Below are 24,265 nucleotides of genomic sequence, written 5' to 3' on the forward strand. Positions count from 1 at the left end.
ACGAGTACTATGCGAGTTATAAATATATAATCTTCTTCTTCAACCGTGTGGCAATTTTAACGGTTGTTAATTGGAAATTGCAACTACTTCCTTTTTTTTTAATTTGAAATTAATTATTTATCAATTTAAAATATTGAAAATTAAAATCTTGAAAATTTAAAAATAGTTAATTTTCTTTAATTCACTAATTTTATTTAAAAAAAAAAAAGAAATGTCAATTTTTTTATTTTTTAAATGGTTATAATATATAATTTATTATTTAATTTAATTTTAAACATATTATATATATATATTAAAATTACTGGTATTTATCTGTAACATCCTCACTTTAGTTAGTCCGTACAGTCTACTGTTCCGATGACCAATGTCGGTCCGGGCAGCTAGAATGTTTGAAATTATAATTAAACTAAAGTGGGGAGTTATAAAGAAACCAAATAATGCTCATAAAAATCAAGGAAAATTTATAGGAATGAAATACACTAAGGTTAAACGAGCCGAAACCACAAGGATGAGTAACCTGAAAGGGAAGTGACGGTGAAAGCCGTTAGCAACCCTAAACCCGGGGAAGACTTCATAAAATAATTTTTAGGACCTCAGGAAAGGATTATTGGGGTTCCAATGACAACTAAATGTTAAGAAAACACAAGGAAAATTTAATCAATCGATACACACATTTTTAGCTCGTTAAGCCAAATGGAGGGCATTTTGGTCATTTCGTCTTCAGAGATTATTTTTGGCCAACTTGTCCCATTAACTAAATAATTTATATGATATAAAATATGAATAAATATTATTAAAAATTTAATTGAAATTAAGTAGACAAGAAAAGAAAATGAAAAGAAAATGGGATTTATTACTTCATGCTTATGTAAGCATGAGGTAATTAAAAAGTTTGGCCAATCAAAAATCACTAAACATATTTAAAATACATTAAAAAAGAGGAAAAGGTTTCAGAAATCTAGAACAAACCAGCAGCCTCCCACTCTTCTTCCAAGCCGCACCAAGCCTCTCCCTCACTCCTCCATAGCCAAGCTCACCAAAAGCTTGCTTTCCCTAGTTTTCTTCCAATAAAAACCCTAAGTGTTAACACAAAAGCTTGCTCTTTCATCTTGGTGAAGCTTTTGGGAGCAAAAAGAAGTGTAAAGGAAGAGCTCTTGCAAGATTGAAATTCACTCCATTAGAGGTTAGTGACTAAATTTGATCTTTCTCTTTCCATTCATGTTGGAGGAGTGAAAATAAGTATAAATTTAGAAAGAAAATTAACAAACATTATGTGTATGCCCATCCCAAAATTTCAGCAGCCTTGAACTTAGTTGAGTTTTGTAGATTTCTGAGAATTAAAATGATATTGTGATTACCTTTAACACTAATATATTATTTAGGATAATGAAAGAAAGGTAAATGCATGATTGGAGATATTAGGGTTAGGGTTTGAGCATGAACTTGAGACCTTGATCATGTAATGGTGAAAGTAAGTTTTAATGGTCAATTAGTGACCATTTTGTTATGTGTAAATAAGAAATGAAGTGGTTTGAGTAGTGGGAATTGAGGTTAGTGTGGCTGCCCTTGGTGACCTGCAGGACTGGGCATGAGTCCAGTAGGTTTGGGCAGCAATAACTGGAGTTGTAGAGGTTCAATAGGTGCAAGGCCAATTGGACATGAAACTAGACACATAATGACACAACTTTGGTGAAGAAACCATGCCCATAAAACCAAACCAAGTTGAGCTAAAGATTGCCCTAATCCTAGTGACCTGCATTCTGCCTGGGCAAAATAACCAAATGAACAGTGTTTATTCATTTGGTTATAACTCAGTGTAGAAAGGTCCAATTGACCTAAAATTTTACCAGAAAATAGCTGAGACATAGATCTACAACTTTTATGAAGAAATCTAACCCAAATTTTAACCATAACATATTCAAGAGGTGACCTGTAGTCACTGCCCCAAATACTATAGATTTGGTCAGTCCAGAAAATCTAGGAAGTTGGCAATCCGGCCAGTTATGGTGTTTAGGCCATAACTTGAGCTACAAAACTCCAAATGATGTAATTAAAAAAAAAAATGTAACTAGACACAATAAGGAACAACTTTCATTTTGACCACTTTGCCAAATTCCCATTGCAAAAATAACTAATGGGATAGTAAACACAAAGCTTGAAATCTAAAAATTTTGAACAATTAACATTAAGCTTAGAAATAGTATTGGCAACTAATGCTAACAATTTTACAATGCAAAATGTGGTATGTTAGTGATATTAGAACCAATATACCTATTGTCTATGAAAAAGTCAACATTTTAGTTGACTAATGGAATGAATAGTAATAATTAAACTTTAATTTCAAAGAATTGCATAATTAAAAATGTTAAATGCCCTAGTAGGCCTAGTGTGATTGGTTTGGATAGATTGGCATGCCAATAGGGTTCTGTTAGCAGTACTGCATATGGCTTCATGCCATTTTGTATTTTATAGCCTCACGTGCCATTCTGTGATAAAATAGCCTTTGGCTATGTTAATTGAGTATTTATACTTGAATCTTATCCCTGATGATTATTACAGCTTATTAGCTGTTCTGTTGCATACCGGGAGACACAATGTGACCGATGGTGTGATGGTCCGAGGTACTTAGTACCCAGTGCCAGTTTACCCGTTTATCCAGTCCAATCGACTAGTAGGGGTTACTTGGGCAATGATAATGAATCTTACAAAATTTTAATCGAATAATACTGCAATAAATGTCAGAAATTAAGTCTACCTAAATGTAAACATACATTCTGCATATTTATATTATTTTAGTTATTTTATTTTATACTGTCACCACTAAGCAGAGTTGCTTAGCGCGTCACTTTTGCCGCGTGAAGGTATTGGAGATATAGTTGGGGAGTCCAGCAAACCTCATACTGGGTGAGCTTTCAGATCTGCACATAGAGTTCAGAGTCACCTCACATTTGCAGTGCATTTGGTAGGACATTAGGCCACTTTTGGTATTTTCGGTATTTTGTATTTTGTAAACTTCTGTAATGTATATTATAAACTCATGTAATTATGTTTTTGATGTAATTATCAATGAACTATGTTTAGTATTAAATGTGAGCATTTCTCATTGAATTGAGTGTGATATGAAATGAATTGAATTTTGAGATACTGAAGTAATTTGAGAAATTGTTGAAAATATGTTGGTGGTTGACTGAGATTAAAATTATGATTATATTGGAAGTGTTTTTAACGGATTCAGAAGAACTGTTTTTCCAATTTACAGTCGGGACCCTGCCGGATTTTCTATAAAATTAGCGCAAAATTCAGATTAATAAAAAATTGTAAATAAATAAGTAAAAAGGGTAAATTAAATTGAAATATGATTTGGTGCTCCGGCACACTGTGTGGCATATCTTGCTCGGCTACACTGTAGACGGGTAAGGGGTGTCACATTACCTAATTTAACAAATTGTAGGAGACAAAATTTGCTTCTTCTTTCCTATGTTTTTAGTAGCAAATTCATCATGGAGTGTGCTAAAAATCATGTTATCAGAATTGGAATGAATCAGTCGATTCGACCAGTTTAATTAGGAATTGAATCTTAATCAGGTTTAGTTCACAAAATAAATCCTTGAATACAAAAATTAGTATGAACTGATCTGAACCGATCAGACAACTAATGAACCAATAACTTGACTGGATTTGAGCCGATTTTTTAGGTGAAAGCCAGTTGAGATGCTCAACAAAAAAAATAAGGAAAACTGTGAGGAACGATCTTCTTTGTACTAGCAAACCACTTAAGTTATACATCATTTTGTGTATTATATATATATAGGTGAAAGCCAGTTGAGATGCTCAACAAAAAAAATAAGGAAAACTGTGAGGAACGATCTTCTTTGTACTAGCAAACCACTTAAGTTATACATCATTTTGTGTATTATATATATATATATATATATATATATATATATATATATATATATATATATATATATACAAACCACTTAAGTTATACATCATTTTGTGTATTATATATATATAGGTGAAAGCCAGTTGAGATGCTCAACAAAAAAAATAAGGAAAACTGTGAGGAACGATCTTCTTTGTACTAGCAAACCACTTAAGTTATACATCATTTTGTGTATTATATATATATATATATATATATATATATATATATATATATATATATATATATATATATATATATATATATATAACGCTTAAAAACTATACAAAATGATTTATTTATTAATTTAGATTATATTATTTTTTAACATAATTAATAATTATTAACCTACAATTATTGCAAAAACAATTAAAAATTCTTTACTTCTCCCACTTACAATTTGAATAATTAAGGGTATTAATAGTTTATTATATTATTATTAACTTGAATTACTCAATTATTTTTTATATTATTGAATATAAAATTTTTTATTTACTGCATTATATAATTTAATATAATAATATTTATTTTTCATTGATATAGTTAAATTTGTTATTATAAAATTTTAATTTTAATTATTTTTATTATTAATAACTAAATATTATTTGTTAAAAGTTTAATTAAAAATCTGAATTTTTTAAAAAGCATTTACATATTAAAATTTAACTAAATATATTTTAATAATTATTTATAAAACATATAATAGTATTAATTATAATAAAACATTATTATTTATTTAATACACCATTTTGTTAGCCTCAAATTCTCTTATTCACATATCATAATCCGTTAATTTCGATTTTCGATTTTAGAAATGAACCGAAACCAACTTGTAACGCCCTACTCCAACCACTAGAAGAATTATCCGCTTTGGCTCACCCCATCTTGAGCCTCACGGTTTTGTCTCATAGGTGGAATAGAGAACTTCCAAGGATGTCACTCATCTTAGGATTTTTCTCAAGCGAGCACACTTAATCCCGGAGTTCTTCTAACTCTCTAAGCTATTCCACTAAAAAGAGCCTCTAGTGATTAGCTCCCCTCATTTCAATATATGATTCAATTCATTATTGTACCCCGTATTCCACTATCCTAGATAGTCTCGCTATCCTAGAAGCCTGCCGGGAGTTTACTCTCTTATGCTACTCCCCACCCTCATTGGACCGCTTTCCTAGGTTGGATCATCACAGGCCCACCAACTTCCGCCTGGTTCGTCCTTGAACCACACATCTACTAGAGGGTTCGGCTCTAATACCATCTGTAATGCCCTTGTTACAACCACTAGAGGAATTGTCCGCTTTGGCCCACCCCATCCTAAGCCTCATGATTTTGTCCCATAGGTAAAATAAAGAATTTCCCAGGAGGTCACCCATCATAGGATTTCTCTTAAGCGAGCACGCTTAACCTCGGAGCTCTTTCAACTCTCCAGGCCATTCAACCAAAAAGTGTCTCTAGTTATTAGTTTTTCCTATTTCAATGTATAATTCGATTCATTCCTGTACCCCACATTCCACTACCCTAGGTAGCCTCGCTATCCTGGAAGCCTACCGGAAGTTTACTCTCTTATGCCACTCCCCGCCCTCATTGGACTGCTTTCCCAGGTCTAATCATCACACAACTTGTTTCAATTTCGAAGTCCTTAACACTGATGAATTTATTAGATCAATGGTTCTAGCTTTCTGAATATCGAGTTATGATAGAATACCTTAATCATTAATATATTTATATTATGGATTTAATCACAGAAGAAAAAAACTCGGTTTATGAAAAAAACCAAATTTAACAAATAGCAGAAGACAAAATTCGCTTCTTCTCTCCTTTTTTTTCATGGCAAATCCATCATGGGGCTATGCAAAAAATACAAATCCATCATGCTTGAAGTTTCCTAGTTCTTTTAAGTAAACTATATATCAGTCAATCGCTTGGTCTAGTTTAGTTTAGTGACTAACAGCCTATTTGGCATTGACTTTTAAAGGTTGAAACTGTTTTTCTGAATAAAAGTACCATTTTAGATGCTATTGAAAAAAACAGTTTGGAAAAAGCCGTTTTGTTATTTTGGTATTCTTATGACTAAAATTGATCAAATTTAATTTTTAATTATTTTTTAATACTCTCTAACTAGTATATTTAAAAAAGTGATTTTCTCAACAGCAATACCAAACGGACCCTAAAAATATATAATTCATTTAGCATGTGTTAGGTTTGAATCTCCACCACACACACACACACACACACACACACACATATATATGTTCAACAAGCCTTTTTCAAACGACTTGTCATTTCAAGGGTTATAGTGTTTGACTCTTTTCTAAGTGATATGCTATCGTCTAAGGTTCATTTGAAATAAATTATTTGTAAGAAAATAATTTAAAAAAATTCTCACATAATCATATATAAATTATATTTATTTTAAAATAAAAAAATTAAAAATTTTTATTCTAAATATAAAAATTAGTAAAAAAAATCAATTAAATTAAATTCTTATAAAATTATATATTACAAACAGGTACATGAATTAAAATGGGTATTTGGAAAGAAAGTAATTTGATTATGAGGCAGATTTTATTGTTATTAGCAGATAAAAAATTCTCTTTTTTATTTTATATATTCATATAGAATCATTTATTTTTTATAAAATAATTATTTAAAAATTATATCAAAATAAAATATAAATAATTATAATATTTTAATAAAATATTTTTTTAATTTATAACTAATAAATTAAATTATTTTAATTAATAATATAAAATATAAATAATATCATTATTATTAATAATTTAAAAATAATATTTTATTTTGTTTATGAAAAATATTATACTTATATTTGTTTATTTTCAAATATTATTCTCATACTCTTAATAATTTCTCCTCCTTTTTATCTTCTCTCATATGAAAAAACTTTAGGTTTTAAAATAGATAAATAAAATAATACTCTATATCTTACTTTTTTTTCATTCGTTTTAAATTTTAAGTCTTTTTTTTAAATAATAGTTCATTTATTAACTTATTAATATGTCTTTATATAATATACATTTAATTTATGGGTGCGACTATAGAAAACTTAAGCTAATAGGAGAATAATTATGAAAGTAAATATTTACATATAAATTAGTTCGTGCATTCATTATATACACTCTAATTAATTTTACATAAATTTCAATATAAATATTTAATCTAACACTAGTTTCATCTTTTTTTATTTATCATATTGGGTTTTGCATGATAATTAAGGAAATAGTTAGATAACGTCCTTTTTATAAAAATATAATAATAATTGACTAATTTATTTTTTATTTACTTAAAAAAATTATAAATATTTATTATATTTAATAAAAATAAAGGTAAAATAGAAAAAAAAGTTAATGTTTCTTTATTTTTTAAATGCGATAAATAATTTTAGAAAAAAAAATTTAAATGCAATAGATAAAAATTAATGAAGATAATATTTATTAAATTTATTCTCATATAAGATCAAATTTATATTAAATGCATCAAAAACAAAATGTATTAATTTTAAAAATAATTTAATAATATTAATTATTTAATTTTTTAATTCATCAAGGTATCTTCTAATTTATGTTCATTTTATAGTCTATAAAATATTAATTTATATTGGATTTGTGACTCTCTCTTCCAACAATGTTTTTTCCAAAAATAGAAATTGAAAGGATCCAATTTGTCTCTTAAAAGTACATTGAGCCTTATTACTACATCACATACTAATTGGTAATTATTTAATTTTTAATAAAATAGATTTATTATTTTAATTATATTAATTATATTTTTTAATTATATGAAAATTAAAGTAAATCCATTTGTAGGTAGAGGAAGTATGTAAATTTCGTAAAATTATAAAATTTTTAGTGAAAAAACTAATTTTAAAAACAAAGTACCCATACAATATTCAGCTGATTATTGAAATGCAAGAGAATCCCACTACTGAGCATACATAGCAACTGATCATTACATAAACAGACCCAGTTGGAAAGGAACCCTAGCTATAGTATTATCAGACAGAGATAGTAACAAGTATGGTACCCGTGAAAATTACACAATCTAAACTTGATTAATATTATTAAAATTAAAACTCATCTCAAATTCGATTAAAATTTATTGTTAATTACTCGAACTCATCTCAAACCCTATTATTATTATACAAAAAAATCTAAACCTATTTAATTTTATATATTTTAATTAATATTTTACATAAAAAATTATTTTATTAATAATTTATATTTTAAAATTTTAATAATTTTATAAAATATTTAAATTTCATTTTATATAAAATAAAATATATAAAAATTTATAAATATTAATATAAAAAATATATATTTTATATTTAATTAAGTATTTATATAAATAAGTTTGAGTAATAGTTACCCAATATGTAAAACTCAAACCTAATCTGAACCCATCACAGCTATTATTTTTCAAATTTAAATCCATTTCAAATCTGAGTATATAATACACAAACCCGTCTTATAAGATAGTAGAACGGATTGTTGGGGCAAAAAAGGAAGGAGGAAGGAGGAGGAGGAGTAGGAAGAGGACGACAAAGAGGAGAGACAAGGAAAGAAAAGAAATCGGAGGTGATGGGCAAGAAAGAGAAGAGGAAGGAGAGGAAGAAGATGAAGAGGAAGCAATTTAGGAGAGAGATTGCGAAGAAGGAGAGAGAAGACGAGGAGAGGAAAATGAACGATCGGGAGGAGCAAAGGAGAGCCAAGGAGATAGAGAAAGAGAAGAGACAGAGAATGGAGAGGGAGAGGAAGTGGCTGGAAGAGATGGAAAGGAAGAGGAAGGAAGAAGAAGAAGAGGAAAGGAGGAAGGCCTTGAAAGAGAGGAGTCTAAGAGATTGCAGATAACTTTTTTCCCCTAAAAAATTGAAGACAATAATTAGTTAATTACAATAGGCCAAAAGCCCACTTTAAATTGCGCCCATTCAAGAAAGACAAAGGGATTGTTGGGATATCTGAGAATTCTTGTTTTATGATAGAAAAATATGTTCAATGGAATACTCTCTCACCCATAAAAATATGAATCAATTATGAAATCAATAGTATAAATCTTACATAATTATGAGTAAGGGTATATTTACACCGAGTATATCAAATAATAACTTGATTTTATCTAAGAACTGAAAGACATATCACTCATTTAACAGATTCATTTAACTTTAATGTATATAAATTAATTGAAGAATATTAATAGCTATGAATATTAGGAAAATGAAAATTTCTCATCTTAATAGTTCAAAACAAAGAGAAATCCTTAACCATATCACAATCCATTGCAATACACAAACATCACAAGTAAAGGGGGTGTTTATTCTTGATAAATATTGCATAAAATTAATACCACTCTATAGTAACTTTCACAAATAATATGAGCTCATTTTGGTGTGTGTTCTTCTCCAAGGGCAGCTTTACGAAAGCCAGCAAACCTATCAAAGAGTTTGTCTCTTGGAGGCCAACTTTCTTGGATTGTTGGGATATTTGAGAATTCTTGCATCCATGCCACTAATAATGGGAATGTTTGTTGTTCTATCAATTTCACACCAATTATCTCCTCAACTACATTGAAGTGGTAAGCAAGCCAACCCAATGCAATATCTACTAGTCCAATGGTCTCTCCTCCAAAGAATTTCTTTCCCTTTAGCTCTTCTTCTAAATATTTCAAGTTCTCTATGGTTGAAACTATAGCTTCTTCTTGTTCTTTTCCTTGCTTCAAGAGAATACCAAATCTCATTGTTTCAAAGACCTACTCCAGAAAAACAGAAATAGAAATCATATTTGTTAATAATAAATAATTGAAAATTCCTCAATCTTGCAATTTAATTTCTAAATTGAAAAGTAATGGGGAAAACTAACGATATCACCTTTTCATCACCGAACTTAGCCCAGAAGCGAGCCAAGGCTCGCTGGTGTGGATCTTCAGGAAGCAATGGAGTTTGTTTCCAAGTCTCCTCCAGATATTCAATAATGAGAAGAGACTCACAGATGGGTTTTCCATTATGAACAAGTACAGGGATCTTCTTGTAAACAGGATTATACTGCAGAAGCAAGGGGCTCTTGTTGGAAAGATCTTCCAACTCTTCATCATACTCAATCCCCTTCAGTTTTAGTGCCCACACCACTCTCAATCCAAATGGACTTGACCAACTCCTGAACAGCTTTACTTCTTCTGCCACAGCCATAGTCTTCTTTTTTTTTTTTTTTTTTGCCTCTCTCCAGACTCCAGCTATCTGATAAGTACTGACTCAATAGAAAACACCACATGCATATATATAGAACAGGGTATGGCCAGAGGACTCAATTGTAAATTGAAGCTCAAATCCTGAGTCAGATCATGGAAAAGTGTAAAGTTGAGGACTATTTTGATGTGGTAATTTTTTAATACGTAAGAGGTGACGCATTTTTTTATCTAAAAAAGAACAGAGGTGACGCAATTGATTAGGTGTGTAAAATGGAGGACTATTTTTTAAGGTTAATTTTATTTTGTGTGCATCTTTACACTTCCAAATTTAAAATGTATTTCTTTTTGGATATTTAATGCATATTTCTTTAATATGTATTTCTATTTATATATATAAAATATGTAAATTTTCCTTTTATACTGGTACAATGAATTTCAAATGAATTATAATTATAGCAAGTAATAAATTTTAATTAAATTTATTAATGGTAATTATTTTTGTATTTCTTAATCAGTTATAATATATAATTATTATTTAATTTTATTAATGACAAATATTTTAATATTTTCTAAACAATTATAATATATAATTGTTATTTAATTTTATTGATAATAATTATTTCAATATTTCTTAAATAGTTATAATATTATTTAATTTAATTTTCTAAATATAATCTAAATTTTTCTATATATGTGTATAAAGAATGCAAGTTTCCTTTTGATATTGTCATATAAGATTTCAAATGAATCACAATTATGCAAAGTAATAAATTTTAATTGAATTTATTAATGATAATTATTTCAATATTTTCTAAACAGTTATAATATATATTTATTATTTAATTTTATTGATGGCAATTATTTTAATGTTTTCTAAATGGTTATAATATATAATTACTATTTAATTTAATTTTTTTAAATACAATCCAAATTTTATTAATTAATTTAACCTTTCAAATTCAAATAATAAAAAAGCATTAATTATGTTGAAATCAAAATTTTGACAGTTTAAAAGAATTAATTATCTTTAATTTAGATAGTTAACTATCTAACAATTTCAACATTAAATTGTGTTAACTAATTTAAATTTTTCTAAAGAAAAAAAAAAAGAGAAACATCAATGATAATTTTTTTTATATTTATAAACGATTTTAATTATAGCTTTTTAATTAATTTGACCATTTAAATTTAAATGATTTTACTATTTATTTATGAAAATTAAATATTTTATTCTTTATAAAAAATTAATAATCGATTTTTTTTAAGATGTCTAATTATTACAGGTAATGAAACATTAAGATAACTTCGGATATTTTACTAAATAAATAAAATATTAAGTAAATATTACTTTCTAAATATAATTTCCTCTTACCAAAATAATTATCAAAATTTTAAAATCCACAATTTTTTTAATCTAAATTTTCTTTAAAATAACAATAATTTTATTAATCGAAGGTTAATTATTAAAAAATACAAACTTTTTCAAAATTTGATCAATCTCTTAAAGAATTAAGCTGTAAAAATTTATATTTTTTAATTATAATGACTAAAAATTTAAATATTTACATTTATTTTCAATTTTAATTAATTGATCATTTAATTTTTATTAATTTTATACTAATTTAAAAAATTGATAACGATTATTACTAACCAATTAAAATTATAAACATATAATCCTCTTCTTGAACGGTATGGCAATTATAACTGTTGTTAATTGGAAATTGTAACTACTTCTTTTTCATTTTTTTAATTTGAAATTAATTATTTACTAATTTAAAATGTTAAAAATTAAAATCTTGAAAATTTAAAAATAGTTATTTTCTTTAATTTAGATAGCTATCTACTAATTTTATTTAAAAAAAAAAAGAAATGTCAAATTTATTTTTTTTAAATGGTTATAATATATAATTTATTATTTAATTTAATTTTAAACATATTTTACATATTAAACTATTAATTAAGTGCATATAAGAGTATTTACCTAATTTAACAAATTGTAGGAGACAAAATCTACTTCTTCTTCCCTATTTTTTTAATAGCAAATCGGTCGTGTGCTAAAAATCATGTTATCAGAATTGGAATGAATCGATCGATCCGACCTATTTAATTAGGAATTGAATCTTAATCAAGTTTAGTTCGCAAAATAAATTCTTGAATACAGCAATTAGTGTGAACTGATCTGAATCGATCAGGCAACCAATGAACCAATAACTCAACTAGATTTGAGCTGATTTTTCTACTGAAAACCTGTTGAGGTGCTAAAAAAAAAAAAGAAAAACTGTGAGGAATGATCTTTTTTGTATTAGCAAACCACTTAAGTCATACATCATTTGTGTATTATTTTTACAATATATATATATAACGCTTAAAAACTATACAAAATGATTTATTTATTAATTTAGATTATATTATTTTTTAAATAATTAATAATTATTAACCTACAATTATTGAAAAAACAATTTAAAATTCTTTACTTCACCCACTTGCAATTTGAATAATTGAGGGTATTAATAATTTATTATATTATTGTTAACTTGAATTACTCAATTATTGTTTATATTATTGAATATAAAATTTTTTATTTACTGCATTATATCAAAGGAATTATAAATAAACAAAGATATTAATATAAATTAATCTAAAGGAATTAAGATAAAATCAAAGGAATTAAGATAAATTAGATATAAATCTTTTAGATATTAATCTAAAATCAAATTGAAAAATAATATATGTAAAAATAATATTTTTATATGTTAAATTAAATAATTAATTGTAAATATTTAAAAAAATATTGAACTATTTCAAAAATATGATTTTATTTTAAATAAATTTTAAATAAACAAAGATTTATTTAAAATCTTAGACTGACTGTAAAGTTGAGTAATAACTATGATAAAACTATTTAGTTGAAAGATGATAAGTAAAACTTTACAATAAGTTAATTAATAATAAGTTACACGAATTTTAGTGAGAAATTCGAGAATTTTTATGATACAAATTAAAGTTAAAGGATGATAATGATATAACGACCTAAATTAAGGGACTATAAATAAAATTGATTCCAAATTTCTATGTAGTTTTAAAATATCATGAGTCAATGGGTAGCTTGTCCCATTATTTTTCAAAATTAAATGCAATAAAAGTTAAGAACTAAGGTAGTACTTCCTCTTCTTCTAGAACTAATTTAATCTTTTTATTCTTTTAAAAAAACAAAGTCAACAAATATAGATTAGGTTTCATGCATTCATATGAATATGCTTAGACAAGTAATTAAACTTGGTTAGTTAATCAAACATTTAAAAAACTCGGTTAGGTCACAGGTACCCGTTACGGTTATAAAATAACTCTTTAAACTCTGTTAGCATTATTGTTAAAATTGTTGTGAAATTTTTTTTTTAAATATTTAATTAAAGAGTATTAAAATTAATTAATATTAAATTTATATGTTTTAATTATAAAAATTATAAAAAAAATAAAATAATGTTTTATAAATTAAATTTTTGTAATAATATCTAAAATAGTATATATATTTTTAAAAAGCGCTTTTTCTGGCCAGAATCTAAATGACAAACACGGCCTAAGCCTGAGCACGGGAGCAGCCAATGACGGTGTGGCTTTCTTGGCTAGTTCTAATATCTATTTGATGGGGTTTATTTATTTATTTATTTGCAATGCCAGACACATGCATTCATGAACAAGTATGATAAGTAGCAAGCAGATATCTCATCTTGCTTCACAAAACACAGGCTCTCCAGAAACTTCTGGTAAGTAATAATATTTAAAGTTTGGATATTATTATTAATTTTTTATTTTCAATATTTATAAATAATAAATAAAAAATATTTTATAAATGAGTGATTATCCTCTTAATCAAAATTTCCAAATTCGACTCGGTATATGAGCAGTTTCACTTTTGTTTTGACTAAGGGAAGTTGTCTTTATTAGTCCACATACATCATTATGCCAATTCCAATTTCTCACCTGCCCTACAGGTTGCAAACCGACGACTATCACACAAATTGTCACTAAGAACGATTTCAATTAAATCTCTAACCATCTCATTGCCATATCAATTGAATCTCAATTCAAAGGAAAGCTATTTCCCACCATTTTTACTTTTACAGTCTCTTATTATAATATATTGTGTGTATTTTATTATCAATATACCTTATGGGCTTTCATTTAATTATAACATTCAACGAATAATGTGCGATTATATATTTATTTTTTAAGTCAATCCGAAATTAGCATAATTGGTCTATATTGGAAGTTGATCTGTTTACTAATGGATGCTCTAGAAGCTTAGCACCGGAGGGACGATCTTTTTGGTCAACTTGCATGCATTGCTGGATAAAGTCAGGTGAATCATCCGAGAGAGAATTAGGGAGGGACGGTGGGTGACCCTTTTCAATCCAAAAGATTACCTGCACAGGCTCCAAATCAGAGTATGTAGTTTTTCTAGTTAACATCTCCAACACAGTGCATAGGCTCCATATATCAGCTTCGAAGCTTATACCCTTCTGCTCTCTTTCAATTAAAAACTTCAGGAGCGATTCAGTATGGAGTCAAATTGCTGGACTCAATAAGAGCACTAAATAAGGTGACTTGTCAATCCAAAATCAGCAATTTTCACACATCGATTCTCATGCACTAATACATACGTTAGCACATTTGATTTCCCTGTGAACAACATTTCTCTCATGGAGATAATTCAAACCTTTCGATATCAGTTTTGCATACATAGGCACAAATCTGTTTACAAGGAAGCCTGCCTTGCTCAAGAAAAACAAGTTGGAAGGCTACTCCCCCTCACTTTATTCATCAAAATTAATCTAATCACCCTGCCAGAAAATTTCAAACTCCAAATTTTATAGAACAGGGTATGGCCAGAGGACTCCAGCTATCTGATAAGTACTGACTCAATAGAAAACACCACATGCATATATATAGAACAGGGTATGGCCAGAGGACTCAATTGTAAATTGAATATAAAATTTTTTATTTACTGCATTATATAATTTAATATAATAATATTTATTTTTCATTGATATAGTTAAATTTGTTATTATAAAATTTTAATTTTAATTATTTTTTATTATTAATAACTAAATATTATTTGTTAATAGTTTAATTAAAAATCTGAATTTTTTAAAAAGCATTTACATATTAAAATTTAACTAAATATATTTTAATAATTATTTATAAAATATATAATAGTATTAATTATAATAAAACATTATTATTTATTTAATACACTATTTTGTTAGTCTCAAATTCTCTTATTCACATATCATAATAACCCGTTAATTTCGATTTTCGATTTTAGAAATGAACCGAAACCAACTTGTGTCAATTTTGAAATCCTTAATACCGATGAATTATCAATTTTGAAGTCCTTAATAGTGATGAAATTATTAGATCAATGGTTTTAGCTTTCTGCGCATTGAGTTATGATAGAATGCCTTAATCATTAATATATTTATTTTATGGATTTAATCACAGAAAAAAAAAAGTCGATTTACGAAAGAAATCAAATATATATATATAAAACAGACAAGTTTTTTCTGGTGTTGTCACATAGGATTCTAAAACTATTATATTTATGCCATGTGACAATATTTAAAGCAATCAAGTTTTTTCTTGTGCTGCCACATAAGATTTTAAAACTGTTATATTTATACCACAAGTGGCGATATTAAATTAAATTTATTGCTAGCAATTTTTTCTCTTACCACATATACCAATTTCATTGATAATAATTTTTTAAAAAAAGCCAGCTAAATTAAATTTATTAATATTTATTAAATTTCATATAGTATTTATAGAATATTAATTTTTCATAATTTTAACCTTTAATTTTAATTTAATATCCTATATAATTATAATATATAATTGCTATTTATTATTTTTTTATAATAATAATAATAATATTATTATTATTAAATTATTTTAAAATAATAAAAATAAAATAATATTAAAGTAAATTAAATTTTATTAAATGTATAAAAGGAAGAGAGAAAATTTTTAAATATTGAATTTTCTTTAAAGTAAATATGAGTCTTGATTTTACTGTGATTAACGTTTTTAAATTAAAAACTAGAGAATATAATAATGTATGATAAATATATTTAGTAATGTTTTTAAATTAAAAACTAGAGAATATAATAACGTGTGATAAATATATTTAGTAATTATATACTACAGCTGTTTAAAAAACATAGAAAAAACTTAATATTGACTTTTCTATCCTTAAAAAAAATTAAAAATTAATGGATAAGTATTACTTTTAATAATTAGACATGTTTAAAAGAAAATTCAATCATTACTTTTTCACAAAAATTTAAATATGCTTGGTTTTAATTTGGTTTTCATAATTCTTATATATATCATTCCATACATCATTGAAAATATGTCTTTATTAAATATGTAAAATAAGATAAATAAAAATAAAATAACATTAAAGTAAATTAAAATTTATTAAATATATAAAAAGAAGAGAGAGTGTAAAGTATTTAACTTTATGTGATTACTTTTATAGTATAATTTTAAATTATTTTATTAATTTTAAGATATATAATTTTTAAATTTTTATAATTAAATAAAATAATTAAAAATTTAAAAATTATTAAATGAGAAATTTATAAAATTATTGAAATATATCTAATATTTTTAATTAGTTAGCCATAAAAATTTGATAATAATGATAATAGTAAAAATATTTAATGGTAATAGAAATGGTAATAATTACTTATATTAATTATTATAATTATTAAATATAATAATTTATATATAGTAAATGCTACGTGCTAGCACTAAAATTTAGACTGTCATGTGGCAGTAGCAAGAAAAAATTTCTTACTTTATAATACTACGTAACAGCACCAAAATTTAGAATGCCAAGTGGCAACAATAGGAGAAAATTTACCTGCTTTATATATATATATATATATATATATATATATATATATATATATATATATAATTTTCTCCTATTGTTGCCACTTGACATTTTAAATTTTGGTGCTGTTATATATATATATCAATCATAAAATTCAAATTATTTTTTCAATAAAATATTTTTATTACATTTTAAATGAAATAATTATAGAAACTACTATAAATATATGTATAAAAAGAATTAAATAAATATTTTAATTAATTATATCATGAATTAATTAAAAATCTATTATTATAATAAGTAAAAATTTATTTAAATTAAATAAATAAAAGAGAAATTTTAATTTAAAATTAATTTAATAATAATAATTTATCTTATTTAAAATATAATTAAAATTAAATTAAAAAAAATTATAAATTACCCATACATAATATGGGTATTATACTAGTTTAACAAATAGCAGAAGACAAAATTCGCTTATTCTCTCCTTTGTTTTTCATGGCAAATCTATCATGGGGCTGTGCAAAAAATACAAATCCATCATGCTTGAAGTTCCCAGTTCTTTTAGTAAACTATATATGAGTCAGTTGCTTAGATTAGTTTAGTTCAGTGATTAAAAAATATCATTCATTTAGTAAGTGTTAGATTTGAATTTCCAATATATATATATATATATATATATATATATATATATATATATATATATATATATATATTCAACAAGCCTTTTTCAAACGACTTGTCATTTAAAGAGTCACAGTATTTGACTATTTCCTAAGTAATATGCTATCGTTTAAGGTTCATTTAAATAAATTATTTATAAGAAAAGAATTTAAAAAAAATTCTCACATAATCATATATAAATTATATTTATTTTAAAATAAAAAAATGTAAATTAAAAAAATTAAATATTTTTATTGTAAATATATTCTTATAAAATTATACATTACAAACAGGCACATGAATTAAAATGGGTATTTGGAAAGAAAGTAATTTGATTATGAGGTAGATTTTATAGTTATTAGCAGATACAAAATTTTCTTTTTTATTTTATATATTCATATAGAGTCATTTATTTTTTTATAAAATAATTATTTAAAAATTATATCAAAATAAAATATAAATAATTATAATATTTTAATAAAATATTTTTTAAAATTAATAATAAATAAATTAAATTATTTTAATTAATAATATAAAATATAAATAATAACATTATTATTAATAATTTAAAAATAATATTTTATTTTATTTATGAAAAATATTATACTTATATATGTTTATTTTCAAATATTATTCTCAACTTTGACCTCACTTACTCTTAATATAAATAAAATAGTACTCTCTATATCCCATAAATATAGACTTATTTTTCTTTTTTATTTGATCTAGTCACTTTCATTAACTCATTAATATGCCTTTATATAATATATATTAAATTTAAGGGCGTGATTATAGAAAACTCGAGTTCATAGAGGATAAAATTTAATAATTATTAAATTAAATATTTACATATAAATTCATGTATTCATTATATGTATTTTAATTAATATTGTACAAATTTCATTATAAATATTCCATCTAATACGAATTTTGTATATTTTTATTTATCGTATTTAAATCTTGTAAAGTATTAAAAAAATGATTAGATAATCTATTTTTTATGAAAATATACTAGTAATTGACTAAATTACTCTTTTATCTAACCTAAAAAAATTGTATAAATATTTATTGTATTTAACAGAAATAAAGGTAAAATGACAAAAAATAATTAATGCTTATTTATTTTCTAAATGTGATAAATAATTTTAGACTAAAAAAATTTAAATGTGATAGATAAAAATTGATAGAGATAGTAGTATTTATTAAGTTTGTTCTCATATGAGATCAAATTTATATTAAATGTATAAAAAATAAAATGTATTGATTTTAAAAAAGACAATTGGATAAAAAATGCCAAAAGTCTATGTCAATTTATATTTATATTTATAACATTTAATTTTGTGTGAAATAATCACACCTTTAAGATTTATCACGATTATATCTAATGGAGTGAAATTAAATATAAAAATTTAATGATAAATTATAATATTGTGCTTTGAGTTTTATTTGATAAATAAATAAAAATTTTGGATATGATCGTGATTTAACATAAACGTTTGATATTTTTAGTCTATTGATTAAATTTTACATTTAAAAATAAATTTTATTTTATATTTAATTTTAATTAAAACTTTATACTAAAAATATTTTTATTAATTTAAATTAATGTAATTATTTTTTAAATCAAGTTAGATAAATCTATACATCTAAATATAAAATGTAAAAATAAATTCATACAGTTTTACAAAATAATTTTGAAAATAATATATCTACATAAATTATAGTATTCATTAAATAAAATGTATATTTTTATATATAATTTATTTCAATCCGGCTTAAATTTTGTCAAGAACTCACATATTTTACTTATTTATCTTTTATGAGTTTTGTAATGTGAAAAATTTATATAAATTATATAAAATTTATGTCTCAATATTATATACCATATATTTTGATCTATTGATAAATCAAGCCTACATATAATTTTTTTTTTAATTATTACTCACTAATTCTTTGAAAAATTTACTAACGAGTTTGAATTTTAATTTAAAGGGAAAAAAACTCAATGTGATTCAAATTATAAAAGGTTTACGTTTAAAATTGATTTATCATTAATTATAGTATCTATCATATAAAATATACATGCTAACTAAAGTAAAATATATATAAAATATACATTTTATTTAATGAATGTTATGATTTATGCGGGATATATATATATATATTTTCAATTATTTATATTTTTTAAATTGCTTTATAAAAATATAAGAATTTATTTTTACATTTTATATCCTGGTACATAAATTTATCTAACTTAATTTAAAAGATAATTATATTAATTAAAATTATTAAAAATATTTTAGTATAAATTTTTAATTAAAAATAAATATAAAATAAAATTTATTTTTAAGTATAAAGATTAATTAATAAAGGAGATGTCAAGATTGCTGACTTTGGTGTGAGTGCAATAATGGCAAGCACCTCTGGACAGGCAAATACTTGCGTTGGTACATACCACTATATGTCTGTGAGTATTTAATTGTATAATTTTCCTTAATTGTACATGTAGTAATGCGCAAGAATTCTTCCTCTTTTCTCTGGCTGCAAAGTGCAGAGGTTACCCATTATTCTGCTTGTATTTAAAACTTGTTCGTGTGTGATTGTGCTATGTAGCCTGAGAGAATCAGCAGTGAAATTAGTGAAGGATCACATAACTACAAAAGTGACATTTGGAGCATGGGTATAGTATTGCTGGAGTGTGCAACTGGTCAATTCCCATATTCCCCTCCAGACCAGGGTGAAGTCTGGGCTAACGTCTTTGAACTCATGGGAGCTATTGTTGAGCAACCTGAACCTCGCGCACCTTCTGACCAATTTTCCCCAGAGTTTTGCTCATTCATATCTTCATGGTAAAGATTAATTATTTGGTGCTTCCTAAGTCATGTTCCATATTAGTTTTGCTGTCTTTAGTTATAAGAGTGATTTCAGGCTTTCAATATGATATTTGATGAGTCCATCCTCTAGGATATAATATACATATAACGTGTGCATGCTTTTCATGTTGATTGATTATGGGTATCAAGCAATTAAATAGAAAATATTTAATCTCTATTTGGAATGTTTGATATAATAAGGTTTTTGCATGTCATTTCCGTGTTTGTTTTCTTTTATATTGAATTGGTAATTTTCTTTTGGCCTAGACAATACTATGAACTATGAGGTTACTTATTCTCATTTGGGATCTCTACTGTCTTTTTCAGTTTGCAGAAGGACCCAAAAAATAGACTGTCAACACGTGAACTTTTGGTATATGCGTGAAATTCTTTATTTTATTTTATTTTATTTTTCTTTTTTCTCCTCCTTAACATCCAAGTGAAATCCATTAAATTTGTGCTTATCACCAGACATTTTAATATTTGATTTTCTTTTTTAATATTTTCAATTGCAATGCCAGACTCATCCATTCATGAACAAGTATGAGAACCTGCAAGTAGATTTCTCATCTTACTTCACAAAGACAGGCTCTCCATAAAACTTCTGGTAAGTAAGCGTGAACAGCTCTTCTTCAAGAACTGGTTAAAGAATGTTTGCCACTAAAAAAGGTTAATCCAATTGCAACTCTTTTCCACTAGCATTCTGCCATAACAACAGCTGAAGCATCTTGTCGTGTACATGCGTGTATTATAGGAATTATTTTTCTGGCTGTATAGCCTACAAACACTGTACTAAAATATTGTCAGCCACTGAAATTTCTTGCTTACTAAAGACTAAGACCATGAAAAAATCTATCAATCAGGCCTTGAATCTTTTTATTAAAATGGCTAATTAAGTTTCTATTTATAAATGTTGAATATTAGTGCATCCGCATTGATAAAGATGTATCTTGTGTTGCTGCTTGTGGTGGTGAAATTTTAAGACAATATATATGCTTTTTTTTTAATTATTAATATACCTTATAGACTTTATATTATAATATTTAAGATATAATGTGATTATATATTTATTTTATAAGTCAAGCTGAAATGTACCCAATTAGTCGAGAATAGGAGTTGATCTGTTTACAAATGGATGCTCTAAATGCTTAGCCGTAGTGGGACGATCTTATGGATAAACTTGTATGTATTGCTAGATGAAGTCCGGTGAATCATCTGAGGGAGAATCAGAAGGGGAGCTGGATGACATCCCCAATATGAAAGATTACCTTTTTAGGTTCCAAATCAGAGTATGGAGGCTTTCTGGTTAATTTTTCCAGCACAGTGCACTCGAGGCTTCATATATATAGGAATGGCAATGGAGCGGATGGGGGATGAGGATCGCTCCACCTATCTCTGCCCCATAAGAGAGTGTAAACGAACCGAGCCGAGCCGAGTTTTGAATAATTTAAGCTTGGCTCGTTATATTTTTTTTTTCAGGAGCTCGAGCTCGATTTGAGCTCGGCTCGTATCAAACTCATTTATAATATAAACGAACCAAACTTGAACTCGACTCGTTTATAAACTAAATTCAAGCTTGAATTCGAGCTCGACTCAAAGCTCGTTAATATTATTACATTAAAATAAAATTTAATTTAAATAAAAATAAATTAAAAATTAAATTAATTATAATTAAAATATATTTAATCTTAATTAAAATAAATTTAAAATTAAAAAAATTACTAAAAAGCCTATTTGGGCTCCACATGTTGGCTTGTTAGCCAATCAAAAGAAAGCATTTGAGTTGAAGGGAAGCCACCCACCCTTGGGACAAGTCCCACATCAGATTTTCATTTTTTTCTTAACTTTTATTTTTAAATTTTAACTTACTTTTATTTTATATAAATAATTTATTACAATAAAAGCCTAGTGACACAAGATAATGTATAATTAAAATTTTATCATATTTATTATTACATTTATAAATTTTTAAGGTTTAAATTTGATTAAAAATCATATTTACATTATACACATACTTAATATAATTTCATGGCTCTTAAATAAACTCAATAGTATTATGATTTAATTAAAAAGATTACTATATGATACAAATTCAAGATATTATATGATATCAATATATTAATTATAATTATAATTAACTCAATTACATGTGTATGTGTATGTATATACACACACAATCTAATTTCATGACACCTAACTATACTTAATAGTATTATGATTTAATTAAAAAGATTACTATATAATATAAATACAATATATTATATGATATCAATATATTAATGACAATTATAATAAACTTAATTAAATAAACGTGTGTGTATATATATATATGTGTGTGTGTGTGTGTGTGTGTGTGTGTGTGTGTGCGCATACACACACACATAATCTAATTTCATGGCTCTTAACTAAACTCAATAGTATTATAATTTAAATTTAACATATTAATAATTTAATTTTTAGGGAATAAACGAATAATATTTAGTATGAAAAGATTTAGGAGAGAGAAATTTTTAAAGGATGTATAAAGAGAAAGTGTTTAGAGAAAGAGAATAATAATAATAATAAATAAATAAATAAATAGTTTAGTATTAAAATTGAATATTAATCTTTTAAAAGTTTAAAGTTCATATAAAGAAAACTAATTAAGAGATTGAAAGTGAGACTGCATATAGAAAGAAAGTAATAATAATTTTTAGATATATTAATATTAATTTTAAAACTTAATCTTTCAAAAGTTTAAAATTTTAATAGAGAAGGAAGAGAGGAAAAAGATACGCTTCATGTTTCAAATCACACTAATGTCAAATATATGTAATTTTAATTTTTTTAGTAATTTAATATAAGATAAAATAGTACACAATAATTTTTATGTTTTTATTATCTAATATTCTAAGTTTATTTTCATATAAAAATTAATTTTTTTTAATCTAAAACATAAATAACTATATAACTATAAATATATTTTATATATTGTTTATATCATACTTTTAAAAAATATATTATTTTAAAAATAATTATAAACAAAATAAATATATTTATAAAATTATAAAATTATAATAATTAATATAAATATTTTTGTAAATAAGCATATAAACGAGTTCCCTCACGAACCTGTTTAACGAGCCAACTCGCGAACTTATAAATGAGTTGAGCTCAAACTCGAGCTCGAGTCGAATATTACTGAGCTCGAGCTCGGCTCGTTTATTAAATGAACTTAAAATTCGAGCTCGAGTTCGACTCATTTAGAAATCAAGCCGAACCAAGCTGAGCTTTTAATGAGCTGAACCTCGAATAGCTAACGAGTGGCTTGGTTCATTTATACCCTACCTGCGGAGAATTTTCTATTTATTTTTTTATGTTAATTTATTAGTATATAATATAAATTTATTTATTAAAAAATAAAATATAATTAGAATTGCAAGTTTTACTCAATATTTTAATAATTTATTTATATATTTTGTTAAAATTATAATTTATATATATATATTATTTTTAATAAAAAATAATAATATATTACTAAACGGAGTTTTAGGGCGGAGAGGTCTTCTCATCCCTGCCTTGTATAAATGGAGTCGAGGTGGTATGGAGAAAAATTGATCAAGTTCGGGGCAAAACGAGTCGGGTTTAGAAAATTTTGCTATACCTACGTATATCAGCTTCAAGCCCATGCCCTCCTGCTCTCTTTCGATAAACAACTTCAGGAACCACCCAGTA

The 24,265-nt window shown here is 25.2% G+C and overlaps 2 protein-coding genes across 2 annotated transcripts; one reads left to right on the forward strand and one right to left on the reverse strand.

The window, feature by feature from the left end:
• Positions 1 to 9,173: 9,173 nt before the first annotated feature.
• Positions 9,174 to 10,157, reverse strand: LOC131173110 (probable glutathione S-transferase). The gene is made up of 2 exons (XM_058134812.1): positions 9,801 to 10,157; positions 9,174 to 9,682 (listed from the first exon to the last, which is right to left on the reverse strand). The coding sequence occupies exons 1-2, from the start codon at positions 10,116 to 10,118 to the stop codon at positions 9,314 to 9,316; spliced, it is 687 nt and encodes a 228-aa protein (XP_057990795.1). The 5' UTR covers positions 10,119 to 10,157; the 3' UTR covers positions 9,174 to 9,313.
• A 9,898-nt stretch (positions 10,158 to 20,055) lies between these two features.
• On the forward strand, positions 20,056 to 21,436 carry LOC131173113 (mitogen-activated protein kinase kinase 2-like). The gene is made up of 4 exons (XM_058134813.1): positions 20,056 to 20,145; positions 20,292 to 20,527; positions 20,879 to 20,924; positions 21,073 to 21,436. The coding sequence occupies exons 1-4, from the start codon at positions 20,089 to 20,091 to the stop codon at positions 21,148 to 21,150; spliced, it is 417 nt and encodes a 138-aa protein (XP_057990796.1). The 5' UTR covers positions 20,056 to 20,088; the 3' UTR covers positions 21,151 to 21,436.
• The last annotated feature ends 2,829 nt before the right edge of the window (positions 21,437 to 24,265 follow it).

This window comes from Hevea brasiliensis, chromosome 14 (assembly GCF_030052815.1).
Source record: "Hevea brasiliensis isolate MT/VB/25A 57/8 chromosome 14, ASM3005281v1, whole genome shotgun sequence".
NCBI classification, from domain to species: Eukaryota; Viridiplantae; Streptophyta; class Magnoliopsida; order Malpighiales; family Euphorbiaceae; genus Hevea; species Hevea brasiliensis.

Bases quoted from the DNA above. Each gene is read 5' to 3' on its own strand.
- LOC131173110 (XM_058134812.1), bottom strand. From the start codon at position 10,118: ATGGCTGTGGCAGAAGAAGTAAAGCTGTTCAGGAGTTGGTCAAGTCCA. The intron at 9,683-9,800 runs GTGATATCGTTA...TTTCTGGAGTAG, and splicing joins CTAAGTTCGGTGATGAAAAG to GTCTTTGAAACAATGAGATT.
- LOC131173113 (XM_058134813.1), top strand. From the start codon at position 20,089: ATGGCAAGCACCTCTGGACAGGCAAATACTTGCGTTGGTACATACCAC. The intron at 20,146-20,291 runs GTGAGTATTTAA...TGTGCTATGTAG, and splicing joins GTACATACCACTATATGTCT to CCTGAGAGAATCAGCAGTGA. The intron at 20,528-20,878 runs GTAAAGATTAAT...TGTCTTTTTCAG, and splicing joins TGCTCATTCATATCTTCATG to TTTGCAGAAGGACCCAAAAA.